This window comes from Hyla sarda, chromosome 6 (assembly GCF_029499605.1).
Source record: "Hyla sarda isolate aHylSar1 chromosome 6, aHylSar1.hap1, whole genome shotgun sequence".
Classification (NCBI taxonomy): Eukaryota; Metazoa; Chordata; class Amphibia; order Anura; family Hylidae; genus Hyla; species Hyla sarda.
Genome location: NC_079194.1, coordinates 232460418 through 232477611, shown reverse-complemented (window position 1 = coordinate 232477611; position 17194 = coordinate 232460418). Strand labels below are relative to the sequence as shown.

Sequence of the window (17194 nt, the reverse complement as noted above, 5' to 3'; positions counted from 1 at the left end):
TGTTAGACCTATTTGACAATATTTTACATGGAGATATTCTAATCCCTTTGCTTCATTGCACATAGCTTTGAGTTAAGTGTTCACATACTGGATGTCAGAGATGCCTTCATCACTGTAGGGAGGCTAAACTTACCTGTTGGTCTTCCCCCACCTATAACCCACCAAGAAAATACAAATATGCTACTTAGATGTGTTGATCTGAAAAAACAGTTCCTAATGTGGTGCCTTTCATATTTACAAATGTGTCCACACATGGCCTAAATAGTATTTCATTACCAACTCCTTAAAGTGGTACTCTGCCCCTAGACATCTTATCCCCTATCCAAAGGATAAGGGATACGATGTCAGATCGCCGGGGCCCCGCTGCTGTGCTTGCTCTGTGCATAATGACGGGCGATAAAGGCGACGGAGCAGCGTGACATCATGGCTCCACCCCTCATGACATCACGGCCCGCCCCCTCAATCTAAGTCTATGGCGGGGGCGTGGCATCCCATAGACTTGTATTGAGGGGGAGGGCCGTGATGTCACCAGGGGCGTGGCCGTGACGTAACAATGCTCCGGCCCCTGTATTGCCTGTCATTACGTGCAGAGCGAACTCGCTCTGTGCAGTAATGATAGCGCCGTGCCGCAGCGGAGATCCCGGGGGTCCCCAGCAGCAGGGCCCCGGCGATCTGACATCTTATCCACTATCCTTTGGATAGGGGATAAGATGTCTAGGGGCAGAGTACCCCTTTAAGGGCCCACTAAATATATGGTATGGGTTTGAGAGGTTGCAATAAAGTCCTGTTATTTTCCTTAATTTTCAAATAATTGGTTTACTGTGTTTGGAAAGAAGTGTAACCAGCTTGCTCACATGCCTAAGAAGCAGAGTACAAGATGTGGGTTGTCAGACATTAAAGTTTTGAGGGTGAGTGTAGGGGCCCAAACCATTTGCTAATATTGAGCCCAAATAATCCTTTTTGCATTCTTGTTGGATGCTATCAGTAATATGATATATTAAATATTATCATCTTCATTATTATTATCCAAGCACTTAACAATCCTAGACCTCCTAATAAATGATACATTAATTAGGCCTGATGGAACTTTAAAATTGATGGCCTGCCCTTAGGATAGTCAATCAATACCAAAATGGCAGGGGTCCGACTCCCAGCACCTACACAGATCAACCTATTACAGGCACCATGGTGCCGTGGCCTCTTAATTGTTTGCCATGCACAGTGCCATACATTTTTTAGTAGCTGCAGCATAAGGCACAGCTGGTACATAATGTATAGAGCTGTGCCTGGTATACAGTGAAAAGCTTTTCCAAACTGATATTTTACCTCCTAAATATTAATTTTGCTTGATATCTCATTGCCAACCATTATTGTTATTTTTTTTTACTTTTTTATATCTTGGTTCCATAGCACCTTGTATTTGGGATAAAATCCTTTATTGCTTACCTCATCCCGGATATGCCAAAAGATCTATGTGACCGAATGAGGCGAGAGAAGTACCTGGTCCAGGAGATGATGTATGAGGCTGAACTAGAGCACTTACAACGTGAACGGAAAAAAAATGGAAAACACTACAACCATGAATGGCCTTAAGTGATGCCTCAGGAGCAAAACCTCACACGTACAAGATAGCAGCCGAGATTTTAAAACATGGGGTATCAACTTATATTGTTAAATGCATTTCCCATAACACATACATTGGATTATTCACATATATGTCTATTATAGGACAATGGTCATATATGTATATTGAAATATGTATGCCAGCCATATATAAACTGGAATACACATGGTGTCGGAGCACAAATGCAATGAAATGCAGTGTTATAGGGACTGAAGTGTTTCTAGTAAAGCTAGACCTATGTCATGTCTATGACTGGAAACCATTCTACCACATCTCCTGAGGCTTGGCTATGCCAACATCTTTGTAGGAATGATATGCCCCCTGGCACTGTATAAACAACACATCTCACAGTGCTTATCTAATCCATGGCTGCTCTTGACTTGTAGATATTCCTTAACTTACATTTCTATCATTGCTGATCACTAAGAAGCTCCAGCATACACCGAGCAGGCGACCAGGTATTTACTACGTCATACGATTTGCTAAAAAAATATTTAAAATCAAAACAAACCATTTTATAAATGTACTTGTACAAAATCCCAACACAGAGGACTGGAAACATAATGATAAATAGTCCTAAAGGTGGAAAGAAAGACAAGAGTCCATCTATGAAACAACATCTAAAAATTCTCCTTAAGATTTGCATGAGAAGTTGGGAATATTTCTTCCATGGATTGAACCTACAGTGCACTCTTCCAAGGACATAACTAAATCTAAAAGCATGACTTGGACAATGCAGAAGGCTTCAAGATTTTGTAGGGTGCTGGACATCCACTTATGGCAGCCTCAGCATCCAGGCAGCTTAATGGCTATCACCTCACCATAACTGGATTTGAAGAAATGGGTCTTTAATATGATGTTTTTGTGACGTGCCGTTGCCTACTTTACATATGACTTGCACATAAAGATCCTATCAGGCAGTTTGGTTATAAAAGCTTTTAGAATTTCCCTGCACATGTTTTCAAATAGAGCGTAAATTTATGAAACATTTATGGCGTTTATTGTGCAAACCATAAAAAAAACTATGCAGTTAGAAAGCATGTTCCCAGTAGGTAACAGAGGGGGAACTGCTAACACCCTAAACATTAACCATTCAGTGGGCCTCTAAATGACTGAATGGGATAATGCCACAATACGCTTCCTTCTGAAAGATAACAAAAGTGTTCCAGGACAAAAAAAAAAAAAAAGAATTGCAAAAATTTTTGAAATTTTTTCTTGTTTTTAAAATGTTATTCTTTACCATGTTTTTCTATCAAAATGAGCATTTCCACATAAATTTGCACACATGATTTTTCTAAATTAGGTTATTGAGTAATGTTATTTAACTTGAGATACTAAATATAAACAACATATTTTTAACTAGCTAATTAACATTATTTGTTAATCTTATAATCTGCCACTTTATCCAGCAAAGTATTGTAATAAAAAGATCCGAAGTGGAGACAAGATCAGAATTTTTTTTTTTCTTTTAGAAAATTCTCTGATTAAAACTCAATATGGTGGCACATGGTTTGCCTATGACTTTGTATTATTACATTTTAGACATTCTGCTACCATATAAAGCTTCACTGTATGGCAGTGTTACCAGGGAAAAATAGCTCTGGGATATGGAATCTTATAAAAAAAATTCAGTGGAATTCATACAGAATTAGATTAAAAAAAAAAAAAAACCTCTGTAGACATTCACTTGAAATTTGAGCCATATGAGGTATAGTAGGGCCTCTAAGAAATCTATGAGCACCATAATATGTTTGTAGTCAAGCGAGCCTTAAAGAGTACCTGTCACCAAATTACACTTTTAATTTAGTGTTCCCATTCACTTGATTTTAAAATTATCAACATAACTATGTTTAAAATGTAATATAAAAAACGGCCACTAGGTGGCTCTGTTCTGTTCCCTGCCACAATTAATACAGTGAGTTTGGTCTCCTTCCGGCCTGGCAGGAGACCAAACTCACGAAGTACTCCTGTCTGCACTGAGCTTGATTGGCAGCTGCACAGAAAGTGAAAGCTCTACAGATTCTCACAGAAAGCTCCACAGACTGAAACCTGCAGGAGAGCCTCACTGACAGCAACACAGACAGAAAAATGCACAAAGCCTAATGTCTTCTATTCATCACAGCGCTGCAACGATGTGTGGGCGGAAGTGGTCCCCCAGCAGGCTTCAGAAATATCATGCCTGCAGGGAAATTCCCACTTTCTCCTGCTGGGAAATTGCACTATGTGAGCAAGAAGAATGGTAAGATACACAGTTTTTTGAAGATCAGAATTTTTTTAGGGGTAGGAGGGGTGTTAGGAGTAGTTAGGGAACATAGCCTGAGTTATTTTAGAACAGTTTATTTGGTGACAGGTACTCTTTAAGGGACACATGCAGGGGTCAAGACCTTGTGAAAAAAAGTGTGGGAACTCATCAAGGATTTCAATTCAAAGGCTGGTCCTGCTAATGGGAATGGTATTCCTTCCGTGGAAAAAGTGCAGGAACTCAGTTCCCACATGTTCCTGCAGGACTGGAGCCCTGGGCACATGGTATTTTGGGTTTTCCTTGTGTTTGCCACTCTATTACCATCTGATAAAAAGTCCTATCATTTCCCATTGATGCCAAATTAAAGGCATTGCTTTCATGCTGCCCAAACCGTCAGGGTAGTCCAGGTAGCTTCTGCCTGTCCCTCCGGCCTTGATCGGTTTGGGAAGATCTGTCAATAAAGGAATTATGGTTTGGACAGGAAGAAAGTAATGATAGCTTCCATTTAAAGAAATGTTACTGTATATATTTGCACAATATGTTCTGTTTCTTTCATGCGATAATCTGAATGTAGTAAGCAGAAGCATACATTTTATATGAAAGCATTGACTTATATGCATACCACTTCAGGACAAATAGTTATTTTTATGCTTCAGGGTAGCATGCAGCTGTTTTTATATGCAGTATTTTTGATTTGTTTGTTTACGTACAGATTCTTGATGCAATGGATTTTGCGGTGCAAACCCTTTCACACGAATCTTAAACATTTATGCAAGTATCATTTTGTAATATAAAAGTTGATGTTGATACACATGAAACCTTTCCATCCTAGAATTAGAAGTCTGCATGGTCCTTGTGTGAATGGGGCCTCTAGTTTACTGAGATGCATGAATAACTCATCTTACCGTAACCCTTAGCAGTCAACATGATCAATCACTAAATAGATCAGATTTTTTCCTATTAGGTAAATCACATGATTAAGGTTTTCACCGTTTTTACAATGGGTGTCAATGGGTGATGTGTGCATTTGTATGGCATACATATGTTTGGGCTATACATTAGGTGTTTTTACATCAAGTGCCCTTAGGCAAAGTGTTGTCAGCATTTTGTAAAGATTAAAATAAGAATATCCTGTAACTTTGTACTTTGATGACTGTGTAAAAACATTTTAATTTGCCTATGTGATACTGTTACCAAATCTGATCCACCAACATCATCTCCTATGAAAGTTACATTGACTTAAAGTATTAGATCAATGTTTACTATCCTACTGGGCTCTGCTTATGCACAGAAATGCTTCCGGCACACACTTCGAACATATTCATAGACCTCCATGCACCCAGCATAAGCCTTTTTGCACATATTGGGTCAGTATGCATCAACTTACTTTTTTTTTGTTTTACTGCAGAGGAAAGTGTTGTTTGCTGTGCTCTCCTAAACAGAAGAACACCATAAAAAGATGTATCCTACAATACACATTTTTTTTACAATAAGAGTTAAAGGGGTTATCCACCATAAGGTGATTTTAGTACGTACCTGGCAGACAGTAATGGACATGCTTAGGAAGGATCTGTGCTTGTCTTGGGGCTAAATGGCTATGTTGTGAGATTACCATAATACTGTGGCTAGCTTTTTGTGAGCTGGTATTTCCTGTTTGATTTTTATTTTTTGACTACAAATCCCATAATTCAATTTTCCTCCCTCCCACACATCAACCACCCAAACCATTGAAACATAAATGAGCTGCATCCATTCAAAGACCTGTGGTTTTCAATCAGGGTGCCTACACCTGTTGCATTAGTAGCAGATCAACTAAACAATCCCTCCACTCAGTGAAGCAGACAGGCTCCCTGTCATCAGCTGACTAGTGAGTCAGGTCTCGGCCGCATTGCAACCTGGGAAAAATCTGAGACAACAGTAATTTTGTAAAAATAAATTTTGGGGTGAAAAATCACATAAGAATTGTGATAAAATTGTCACACACAGGTACAGACACTATATTATGAACTACACTAACTTTACAGCCCCCGTAGCATAGTCAAATAAATAAAATTCCTGGAATACCCCTTTAATTGCCAATGTAGGCCTTTGTATGCCTTTATAATGGCATATGTTGGCAGAATAGTTTGAGAAACATTTTGAATGTCTACTGTATCTCCTACAGAAGTATAAAACAAGATGTGAACAGAGCCTTAGATAGTCTTGTATGTTTGCTTTGACCAAGAAACAAAGCAGGGTGGAGCTAAACAATAGACGTTTAAAACTTTTATACAGAGCATGAAAATAATGTCTGGACTTCTTTTGGAAATAGCAAATCAGATATACAGGATTACAGTTTGGTAAAACACTTTATTCTGATTCCAGGTCCATTGTGTTTAGTCAGTACAGTATAATGGAGTCTGCTCTGCTATACTGCTCAGTAAAAAGGAGAAGAAACCAGATGAAGTCCATTACAGTCTTAACTTGGATTCATTACATTATTATTTAGATCCCCCCCCCCCCCACAAAAAAAATAAAAATAAAATAAAATTGGGAGCCAATATGTAGACACATCACATATGGTAGGAAAACAACTTGATATGAGTTGTGCTCTAGTAGTTGTTGAGTTTTTAAAGGAATTATCCAGCTATTTATTTTTGTATTTAAAAGTGTTCATGTTGGGCTAAAAGAAAATAATGTGAACTCATGAACCTTATGCCATTACAACTGCATTTGTCACTCTTTAAAAGAATGTCTTCCCAATAAACAGCTGCTTAATAATAACCCATAATGGGTTTATTGCCAAATAGTTTTAGTTCATTAAATATGTTACAATATTTAATACAAAATTGTATTTAATTCATATATTCATTTATCAAAAACATCTATCCAAAGAGATCTGTCTCTAAACATGTCTATTTACTTAAAAGGGGTGTTCTGTTGCTAGACATCTTACCCCTTTCCAAAGGATAGGGGATAAGATGTCTCATCACGGGGGTCAGGCCACTGGGATCCCCCACAATCTCAGTGCAGAAACCTGGCATTATGAATATTATGTTCAAAACGTTGGGTTGAGGAGGCCGTGGTCGTGACATCACGGCACGCCCCCATGACATCAGGCCACACCCCCTCCATTCATGTTCATAGACATGAATGGAAGGCGTGTGGCATGACATCACAAACACGGCCTCCCGAACCCAGCATTTTGAACATAATGTTCAGAACGCTGGATGTCAGCACGGAGATTGCGGGGGTTACAGCTGCCGTACACCCGCGATCAGACATCTTATCCCCTGTCCTTTGGATAGGGGATAAGATGTCTAGCAATGGATACCCCCTTTAAGTAGATATTTGCATTCCTAATAATATATAATTAATCTGGAGTATATTCTTTTTTTATAACTCTTATAAAGTTTTCCCCTGTTATTCCTTCTAGTAATTTGTGAATAAATTGGCAACTGGGTGTTCCCATTTGGGGTTGTATCCTTGCACAGTCTGACATCCAATCACCACATAATGTGTAGAAACACATTTTCTGACTACAAAAATGGTAATTCCCAGTTGTCAATCTTTTACATAAAACATACATTTCTATGAGAGATATCAGAAGGACAACACAACGCAGTAGAAGATGCTTCAGAATTTTCATTTTTTAGGGATTTTATGTATTTACTAAAACAGACATAAAATGTTCAGAAATAGCACAAATAATCTGACAGTCAACATTTCAATGTGTTTTTTTGTAAAGAGACTGCTGGGCATGTTAAGCTCCTTACTGTAAAATATTTTATCCTTGTAACTAGTCAATAGGTTTTTATTATTTAATTTAATATTAAAATATTAAGGAGCTCTCTTTTCCAGCTCATATAGAAAATCTTCTCTTAAAATATAATAATTATGACATTTTGATGACTAGACAAATAGATGTACATATAGAGAATAAAGCACTTTTCCTATCTTAACACAACAGACCAGGATTCCTACCTTTTTAGTAAAGCAAAACATTACACAGCCTAATGTAAACCAAAAAAGTCCAAATTAAAGTCCAACACTAAAGTTTTAAGAGGCTTATTTTCATTGTCCCTTACCCGAGGTATTTCAGCATTTTAACTACAACTACAAACATAACCATCCTGTTATCAGGGCACAAAGTACATTGCACCATATCCCTCAAGTGCTAGAAAAGACCCAAAGCTTGTAAATGTGCACATGTGGTTGCGCAGAGTGATACAGTGTTGTATAACTTCTTCCTTATACAATGTGCATTTTACATATCTTCATTTTAATATATTGTATGCAATGCATTGTTCATATTGATGTAAAATGACACCTAACATTTCATGTACAATATTTTTAATTATCAATGTTTACATACTTTATGCATTAAATTATAAAATGTAAGAAAAAGAAAAAAAACAAAAAAAAACAACCAAACACTTGCTTAAATTATTTCTTGGATACAAAATATTTGCATTGTGTATATTTTAAATGGAAAATATGAATTACTAAATAAACATGACACTGGAAAGAATTTTATTGTTGTCTCATGTGTGTATTTTTTAAAATATGTAAAATACAGTGCAAATCTGCAGGCCCCATGTTTATAGAGCAGGAGGAGCTGAGCAGATGGATATACAGTATAGTTGTGTTGGAAACATTTCAAGATCACTTCTCTTTTATTCATGAAAAGCTTTGCTCTTTCTGGGCTAATTAGTCAAATGGGTGGTCCTTCTCAGTGATTGACAGCTCTCTATGCAAAATGATATCCAGATATCTGTCAATAGTTGATTAGGACCATCTACATGACTACGTAGTCGATTCTGTTTGGAGGTTGGACTTCATTTTCAGTGTGACAAGTTTCTTTTTAAGGTTTTGTCCAAGGCTAGAAGAAAGGGTTGGCCTTCTACCAGAAACAGTGTTGCTATTTTCCGAGGGCTGTGTTTTACCCAAATGGGGATGAGCTGAAATATCATACAATTCTCATGGCCAAAAGTGATGTCAATTTTAGGGGAAAAAAAAACAAAAACAAAAAAACATATAGGGGGAGATTTATCATTGCTTTTAGAGCATTTTTTGTTTATGTTTTGGCGCAGTTCAGGCGCAAGCAGAATATTTAGAAAATGTTGTGAATCTTTCGATATAGACAGTTTATCTCTTTTTGCCTACCCATAGAACTTTTTCTTTTTCACGTATTTATTATTTGCAACTTTTGTCAAAAGTCGCTATTTTTTGGTGCAAAGGGACACCACCTACCAGTAGGCGTGAGAATCACTTCTACCTTCCGCAATTCAACCTTTAACCTCTTGTGGATGACAGCGTCCCACTCCCCTTCTATGACACACGCTCAGGAGCTGAGTGCAGGTCATAGCTGGGTGGTCCTGGCAGCTATCTGCCACCAGGACCTATCTATAATGCCAGACATCACTGATCACGGTGATGCCCAGCTTTAACCCCTTAGACACCACAATCAAATTTGATTGTAGCGTCTAAAATGCAAGTAAAAATATCCCGGCAGCTCTGTGAAAGTAAAAACACCTAACCTGCCAAATTCAGGACCCGGGAAAGTGTCTACTTCCCTCCCTCAGAAGGGTCTAGAAGAAGTGTATGTGGTAGAGCTTTTCCCACCACAGCAGAGCTGCACAAAATTCATCATCCTGCTGCACCTTCTTGATAAATAAGATGCAAGCTAGTCAAGCCCACCACCCAAAAAAACATGGAAAAATAGCTCTACTGTATACATTCTTTGATAAATCTGGGCCATAATGTATCTTGTTTTTGTTCCAAGCAATACTATATGGGTACATTGGCACAATGCTTTGCTTCTGTGATTAGCTGTGTCTCTATACATAGGGAGCAGTGCTGGCCACAGGTTATGCACCCCTGCCATAGGGGGTGCAGAGTCATTCATAGCTTAACTACCTTTTTCTTGTTTCTTCTTCTACATGTAGAATATTATTTATTTCTTACTGTCTCCTTTTTTTTTTCACAGACAAGCCCCATTTTAGGAGTTATGGCTAGTAGATACCCTAGGATGGATACCATACACTATATTTGCCTCCTAATACATATGCACCATCTCTTCCTTACCAGGAACATATTCTTTATCTTTACTTCTTGAAACAAATATATCATTCATGCATTATCTTGCATCTAGCTATAAACTTTTATATCTTACCCAGTCCTGCTTTATCAGCAGATATAGGAAATCATTATCAACGCTTTTTGTAGTAGAGTGCTAGCCCTTATCCCAGGACTGTGTCATCAACCAGTAATTCCTCCCCTTGTGCCTGGTTTTCTAAAATGCATTTCATCAATATTCGTAAAGTTATAGGTCACTTAACTTCTTTTCAAGAGAAATTTACAGGGGAGTTGCCAAAGCTCCATCTCCATCTCTAGCCCCATATGATAGTAGTATTCTCTAAAAGTGAAATTAAATAATAACCTCATCCTTTTTTTCCTAGTTTTTCTGTACAAAGTCAAAGTTAACAGCTCAATACATAACTAATATTGTGTTATTTACTCAACTTACTCTAAAGCCACTTTTTGGTTTGGTCTCACTAGGTGACAAAACATTGTTTTCTTGGTGGCAGGGTTCACATTCCCATGTTTTTGCATTGTTTAAATCTGGAAAGTTCCATCCTAAAAGAAATTACACTATTCCATCCAATGGGATCCTTTAACCCCTTAATGACCAAGCCCATTTTCACCTCAAGGACCAGGCCAATTTTATTTTTGCGTTTTTGTTTTTTCCTCCTCGCCTTCTAAAATCCATAACTCCTTTATATTTCCATGTACAGACCCATATAAGGGCTTGTTTTTTGCGTGACCAATTTTACTTTGTATTGGAACCTCTAATTTTACCATAAAATGTATGGCGAACCCCCCAAAAAAATTTTTAGGGAGGAAATTTAAATGAAAACCAAAATTTTGCACATTTTGGAGGGTTTTGTTTTTACACTGTACACTTTACGGTAAAAATGATAGGTGTTCTTTATTCTGTGGGTCAATACAATTAAAATGATACCCATGGCTAGATACTTTTATATTTTTGTACCGCTTAAAAAAAATCAAAAACTTTTTGTACAAAATCAGTAAGCTAAAATCACCCTATTTTGACCACCTATAACTTTTTAATTTTTCCATATATAGGGCGGTATGAGGGCTCATTTTTTGCGTTGTGATATGTACTTTTTTTAGATACCACATTTGCATATATAAAACTTTTAGATAATTTTTTATAATTTCTTTTTAATAAAATGTGACAAAAAAGCAGGATTTGTGGACTTTTTAAATTTTTTACGTTTACGCCATTCACCATACGGGATCATTAACATTGTATTTTGGTAGTTCGGACATTTACGCACGCAGCAATACCAAATATGTTTATTAAAAAAAAAATTTTACGCTTTTTGGGGGTGAAATCGGAAAAACTGACAATTTTCATTTTTATTAGGGGAGGGGATTTTTTCCTTTTTTTTTAAATTTTTATCTTTACATTTTTCAACTTTTTTTTTACACTTTTTATGTCCCCATAGGGGACTATCTATAGCAATCGTTTGATTGCTAATACTGTGCAGTGCTATGCATAGGACACAGCACTGTTCAGTATTATCGGTGATCTTATGCTCTGGTCTGCTCGATCGCAGACCAGAGCAGAAGACCCCGGGAGACGGCCGGAGCTAGGTAAGGGGACCTCCGGCTGTCATGCTGGATGATCTGATCCCCACGGCAGCGCTGCGGGCGATCCGATCATCCAATCAAAGTGCCGCAATGCCGCAGATGCCGTGATCTATATTGATCACGGCATCGGAGGGGTTAATGGCGGATAAACGCGCGATCGCGGTTGTCGGCCATTACCGGCAGGTCCCCGGCTGCTGCTAGCAGCCGGAACCTGCCGTGTATGATGCGAGCACCCTTCTGATGCTCGCAGTCATACACAGGACGTAAATGTACGTCCTGGTGCGGGTAGTCCCACAAAACCAGGACGTACATTTAAGTCCGTGGTCGTTAAAGGGGTACTCCCGTGGAAATTTTTTTTTTTTTAAATAAACTGGTGCCAGAAAGTTAAACAGATTTGTAAATCACTTCTATTAAAAAATCTTAATCCTTCCAGTACTTTTTAGGGGCTGTATACTAAAGAGAAATCCAAAGAATAAATGCATTTCCTCTGATTTCATGACCACAGTGCTCTCTGCTGACATCTCTGTCCATTTTAGGAACTGTCCAGAGCAGCATATGTTTGCTATGGGGATTTTCTACTGCTCTGGACAGTTCCTAAAATGGACAGAGATGTCAGCAGAGACCGGTTTACTGGCATTGCTTGTTCTCAGGTATTTTTCTCCAGAGAGAGATAGAGAGAGAGATGCGGGGAATGCCTTCTTATCATCCTTTTGAGCTCCCACCACTTCATATAGCCACCTGATACACATTTTCTATTTTAAAGCTCAGTTGTAGAAGAGTAAGCTCAGTTGAAGAAGAGAAAGGTCACTTTAGATGTATATCTCTATCTGAATGCTGGCAGTATGAAGGATACAGTGGTCCCTCAACATATGATGGTAATCTGTTCCAAATGAACCATAGTTTGTTAAAACCATCGTATGTTGAGGGATTCATGCAATGAAAAGAATAGGAAATTGTACTCACCTTTCCCCACCGCTCCGGACCGTAACTGCTGTCCTGGATGTCGCCCTCCATCACTGTCTCTGCGTCCCCATGGTGTCCCCGACGCTCCGGACATCTCTGCTTCCCCAGGATCCTCGCTTTCCATCGCCGCCATCACGTCAATACACACGCCGCTCCTATTGGATGATGGGTGTGCGCGGCGATGATGATGGTGACGATGATGGAGAGCGCCGGCAATGGATGGGATCCCGAAGATGACGCTCCGAAGCCCCAAGGACAGGTAGGAGACCATCACCGGAGCACACGGAGCACTGTTATCGGCTATCCGGCGGCAGCTGAAGCAGTCTACACTGCCGGATAGCCGCTTATGCGATGGCCCTGACATAAAAAAGCATTGCATGTTGATGCTGCCTTCAACATGTGATGGCCTCTGAGAGGCCAACGCATGTTGAAATTATCGTATGTCGGGGCCATCGTAGGTCGGGGGGGTCACTGTACTTTCATACATCTGTCCGTATTTCCCTCTTCTGATCATTACATGCCTGGTATCCCCAGCATGGGAATCTGCAGTAGCCAAAGGAATCTTTCTTCTATAATAACCATTTTAAGCAATGTGATTCCCATTGCACAAAGTTTGTAGGTGAGTACCTTTTACCCCCTTTATACTACTACTCATACCAAGGAAGAATGCTGGGCTAACAGTATACTTCCACTTGACCAACCACAACCAATATGGGTGTAGAACACTTTGCCTTGCTGTAACATGCATAGGGTGTGTGCTGGGTCAGTGAAATAATACTGTTATTCAGTATGACATGTGTTAGGATTCGGCTGGCTGGAGGTGGATCCTCTGTGTCAGAGAGGGATTGGCGTGGACCGTGCCGGCGGACCGGTTCTAAGTTGCTACTGGTATTCACCAGAGCCCGCCGCAAAGTGGGATGGTCTTGCACCGGCGATAGCAACCAGGTCGTATCCACCGGCAACAGCTTAACCTCTCTGACTGCTGAGATAGGCGCGGTACAAGGGATAGGCAAGAGCAAGGTCGGACGTAGCAGAAGGTCAGGGCAGGCGGCAAGGTTCGTAGTCAATGGAGATAGCAAGAGGTCAGGAACACAGTAATAGCAAACACAGTAAACGCTTTCTCAAGGCACAATGGCAACAAGATCCGGCAAGGAAGTGAAGGGGAAGTGAGGTTATATGAGCAGGGAGCAAGTGGAGGCTAATTAGACTGATTGGGCCAGGCACCAATCATTGGTGCACTGGCCCTCTAAATGTTAGAGAGCTGGCGCGCGTGCCCTAAGGAGCAGAGCCGCGCGTGCCAGGACATGACAGCCGGGGACCGGGACAGGTGAGTGACTTGGGATGCGATTCGCGAACGGGCGCGTCCCGCTATGCGAATCGCATCCCCGCCGGCAGTGTCAGTGCAGCGCTCCCGGTCAGCGGGTCTGACCAGGGCGCTGCAGAGAGAGGAACGCCGCGAGCGCTCCGGGGAGGAGCAGGGACCCGGAGCGCTCGGCGTAACAACATGCAGATTCTTTTGGAAATGTCTTTCATGCCATGAGAATGTGGTGACAAGAGTTACCTTCCATTCTGGACTTATTACCTGGCTTTTATGGATTAAAATTATTTATTTAAATTCTATTAAATTTTATTTCAAAGTCATACATAAATTATAAAAAGTCTTTAAACAAAGTTTGCAAACTACAAGGCGATCATATAAGTGCTAAACATAGTTACATGATGTGCATTACAGACAGAGCTGTAGCTAGCTCTTTTTGCACCTGAGGCGAGAACAGAAAATTGTTCTAGCCCCCCCCCCCCCATTTTGGCTTGGGGCACCCCTTCGAAAGACAAAAAATTAGTGGGACACCTTTACCGAGTAATTTTAAATATTTTCTTATGTAGATTACAGTTCGGTTTTATGCAGCTACTCACAAATTACATATTCACTGATCAGAGTCATTCTCTTCTTTACTTCTTCCCCATTTGGCACAGGATATCATGATAATCTGTTCCAGCCAAAACTCCTGGGCAGAACCTGCAACACAAACATATTAGTATTAGGCTCTGCACTTCTCCAGCATTATCCTCCCCTTTTCACTACAAATGACTCCAGCCTCCTCCAAAGAAAATGCCACCAGCCTTCCCACAATACGCAATAAATTATTATTATTTATTAAATTTACAAGTCACTTTTCCTAAATTATTAAACATCTTTAAACCAAGTCTGCTAACTACAAGACTCTTATAAGAGCGAGAAGATAAGTGCTAAACATTGTTACATGATGTGATGTGCATTGGAAACAGAACAATAGCTAGCACTTTTTGCTCCTGAGGCAGAACAGAAAATTGGGGCACCCCTTGGGGGGAAAAAATAATAATGAGAGTCATTCTCTTGTTTTTTCTTCCCCATCTGGCACAGGACATAATGGACCTGCAACACAAACATATCAGTATTAGGCTCTGCACTTTTCCAGCATTATCCTCCCCTTTTCCCTACAAATGACCCCAGCCTCCTCCAAACAACATGCCACCAGCTTTCCTATAACTCACAAGGGGGGGATTTATCAAAACATGTGCAGAGGAAAAGTTGCCCAGTTGCCCATAGCAAATAATCAGTTTGCTTCTTTCATTTTTAACAAGGCCTTTGCAAAATTAAATAAGAAACCTGATTTGTTGCTTTGGGCAACTGGGCAACTTTTCGTTTGCACAGGTTTTGATAAATCTCCCCCAATGCCTCCAGCCTCCCCACCCTCGAAAGCACACACAATGCCTCCTGCATTACCCCACACAGTGACAGAGGGGTGTACGTCTCACTCACCTCATCGGCGCTACAGCCCTGATTACAGAACATGCAAGTGCAAAAAACTTCCAAAAACACTAATATCTGTGATTAAAGTGCTATCAAAAAAGAGGTAGTATTATATGTGACAAGGTCATCAATGGTGCATTTAACCCCTTAAGGACCAAGGACGTACCGGTACGTCCTTGGTCCTGCTCTCCTGATATAACGCGGGGTTACACAGTAACCCCGCGTCATATCATGGCGGGCCGGCATCATAGTGAAGCCGGGACCCGCCTCTAATAGCGTGCAGCGCCGATCGCAGCGCCGCACGCTATTAACCCTTTAGCCGCACGCTCAGAGCTGAGCCGCGCGGCTAAAAGTGAAAGTTGCCAGCTAGCTCAGTCGGGCTGTTCGGGATAGCCGCGGCTAATCGCGGCATCCCGAACAGCTGACAGGACAGCTGCCTCCTCGCTGTCCGATCGCTGAATGACTGCTCAGTGCCTGAGATCCAGGCATGAGCAGTCATGCGGCAGAATCGTCGATCACTGGTTTCCTATGAGAAACCAGTGATCAATGATGAAGATCAGTGTGTGCAGTGTTATAGGTCCCTATGGGACCTATAACACTGCAAAAAAAAAGTGAAAAAAAAAAAGTGAATAAAGATCATTTAACTCCTCCCCTATTAAAAGTTTGAATCACCCCCCTTTTCCAATAAAAAAAATAAACACAGTGTAAATAAAAATAAACATATATGGTATCACCGCGTGCGGAAATGTCCGAATTATAAAAATATATAATTAATTAAACCGCTCGGTCTATGGCGTGCGCGCAAAAAAATTACAAAGTCAAAAATAGTGCATTTTTGGTCACTTTTTATATCATTTAAAGTCCTATCAATGCAAAAATGGTACCGTTAAAAATTTCAGATCACGGCGCAAAAAATGAGCCCTCATACCGCCCCATACACGGAAAAATTAAAAAGTTATAGGGGTCAGAAGATGACAATTTTAAACGTATTAATTTTCCTGCATGTAGTTATGATTTTTTCCAGAAGTCCGACAAAATCAAACCTATATAAGTGGGGTATCATTTTAATTGTATGGACCTACAGAATAAAGAGAAGGTGTCATTTTTAAAAATGTACTACGTAGAAACGGAAGCCCCCAAAAGTTACAAAACTGCATTTTTTTTTTAATTTTGTCGCACAATGATTTTTTTTTCCGTTTCACCGTAGATTTTTGGGCAAAATGACTGACGTCATTACAAAGAAGAATTGGTGGCGCAAAAAATAAGCCATCATATGGATTTTTAGGTGCAAAATTGAAAGAGTTATGATTTTTTAAAGGCAAGGAGCAAAAAACGAAAATGCAAAAACGGAAAAAACCCCGGTCCTTAAGGGGTTAAAAGGGGGGCAGTTTAAGTTGTAGAAATTTCTGCAACAGTCAGTTCCATAAACATGAGTGAGGGGAACTCTGAGATTAATGTTTTGCCACCAGTTGGTTTCAAAACAATTTTATACAGATTTGTAATTGTCTTCTACTTAAAAATCTTAACACTTCCACTACTTGGAGCTGGAATAACCACGGCTGCTTGCACCAGACTTGCCCTCCAATGGGTCCTCAAAAAACGATTAATTTATTAAATAAATGAAAATTTAATTTAAAAATCTCTTTAATCTCTTCAATTGTGATGACATATGGTCTCCCGACCCTGCTGCCACACCCAGATGCTTCGTGGCAGTGATTCTAATAACGACGCCTGTAATCTGCATGGGACTTGTACATTTTTAAATTATATTGAATATAATTTAAACAAATAATTGCTATATAACCCACTGACTGTTGACTGGGGTGTCAGATGTCACTTGGGATGAAGTGGATGACCGAGTTAACCAATTAATGACTGCAGATGGGTTACTGGTCGAGACATGACCGCTAGCTAA

The 17194-nt window shown here is 39.9% G+C and overlaps 1 protein-coding gene across 3 annotated transcripts in view; it reads left to right on the top strand.

Annotated features, from left to right (window-relative positions):
• The window catches only part of ANO3 (anoctamin 3), a 434465-nt gene extending 426111 nt beyond the window's left edge, over positions 1-8354 (top strand). For all 3 annotated transcript variants that reach the window (XM_056526698.1, XM_056526699.1, XM_056526701.1), the window contains one exon: positions 1411-8354. In XM_056526698.1, the coding sequence (XP_056382673.1) occupies positions 1411-1593 (183 nt within the window). In that variant the 3' untranslated portion in view covers positions 1594-8354. The remainder of the gene's footprint in view (positions 1-1410) is intronic.
• The last annotated feature ends 8840 nt before the right edge of the window (positions 8355-17194 follow it).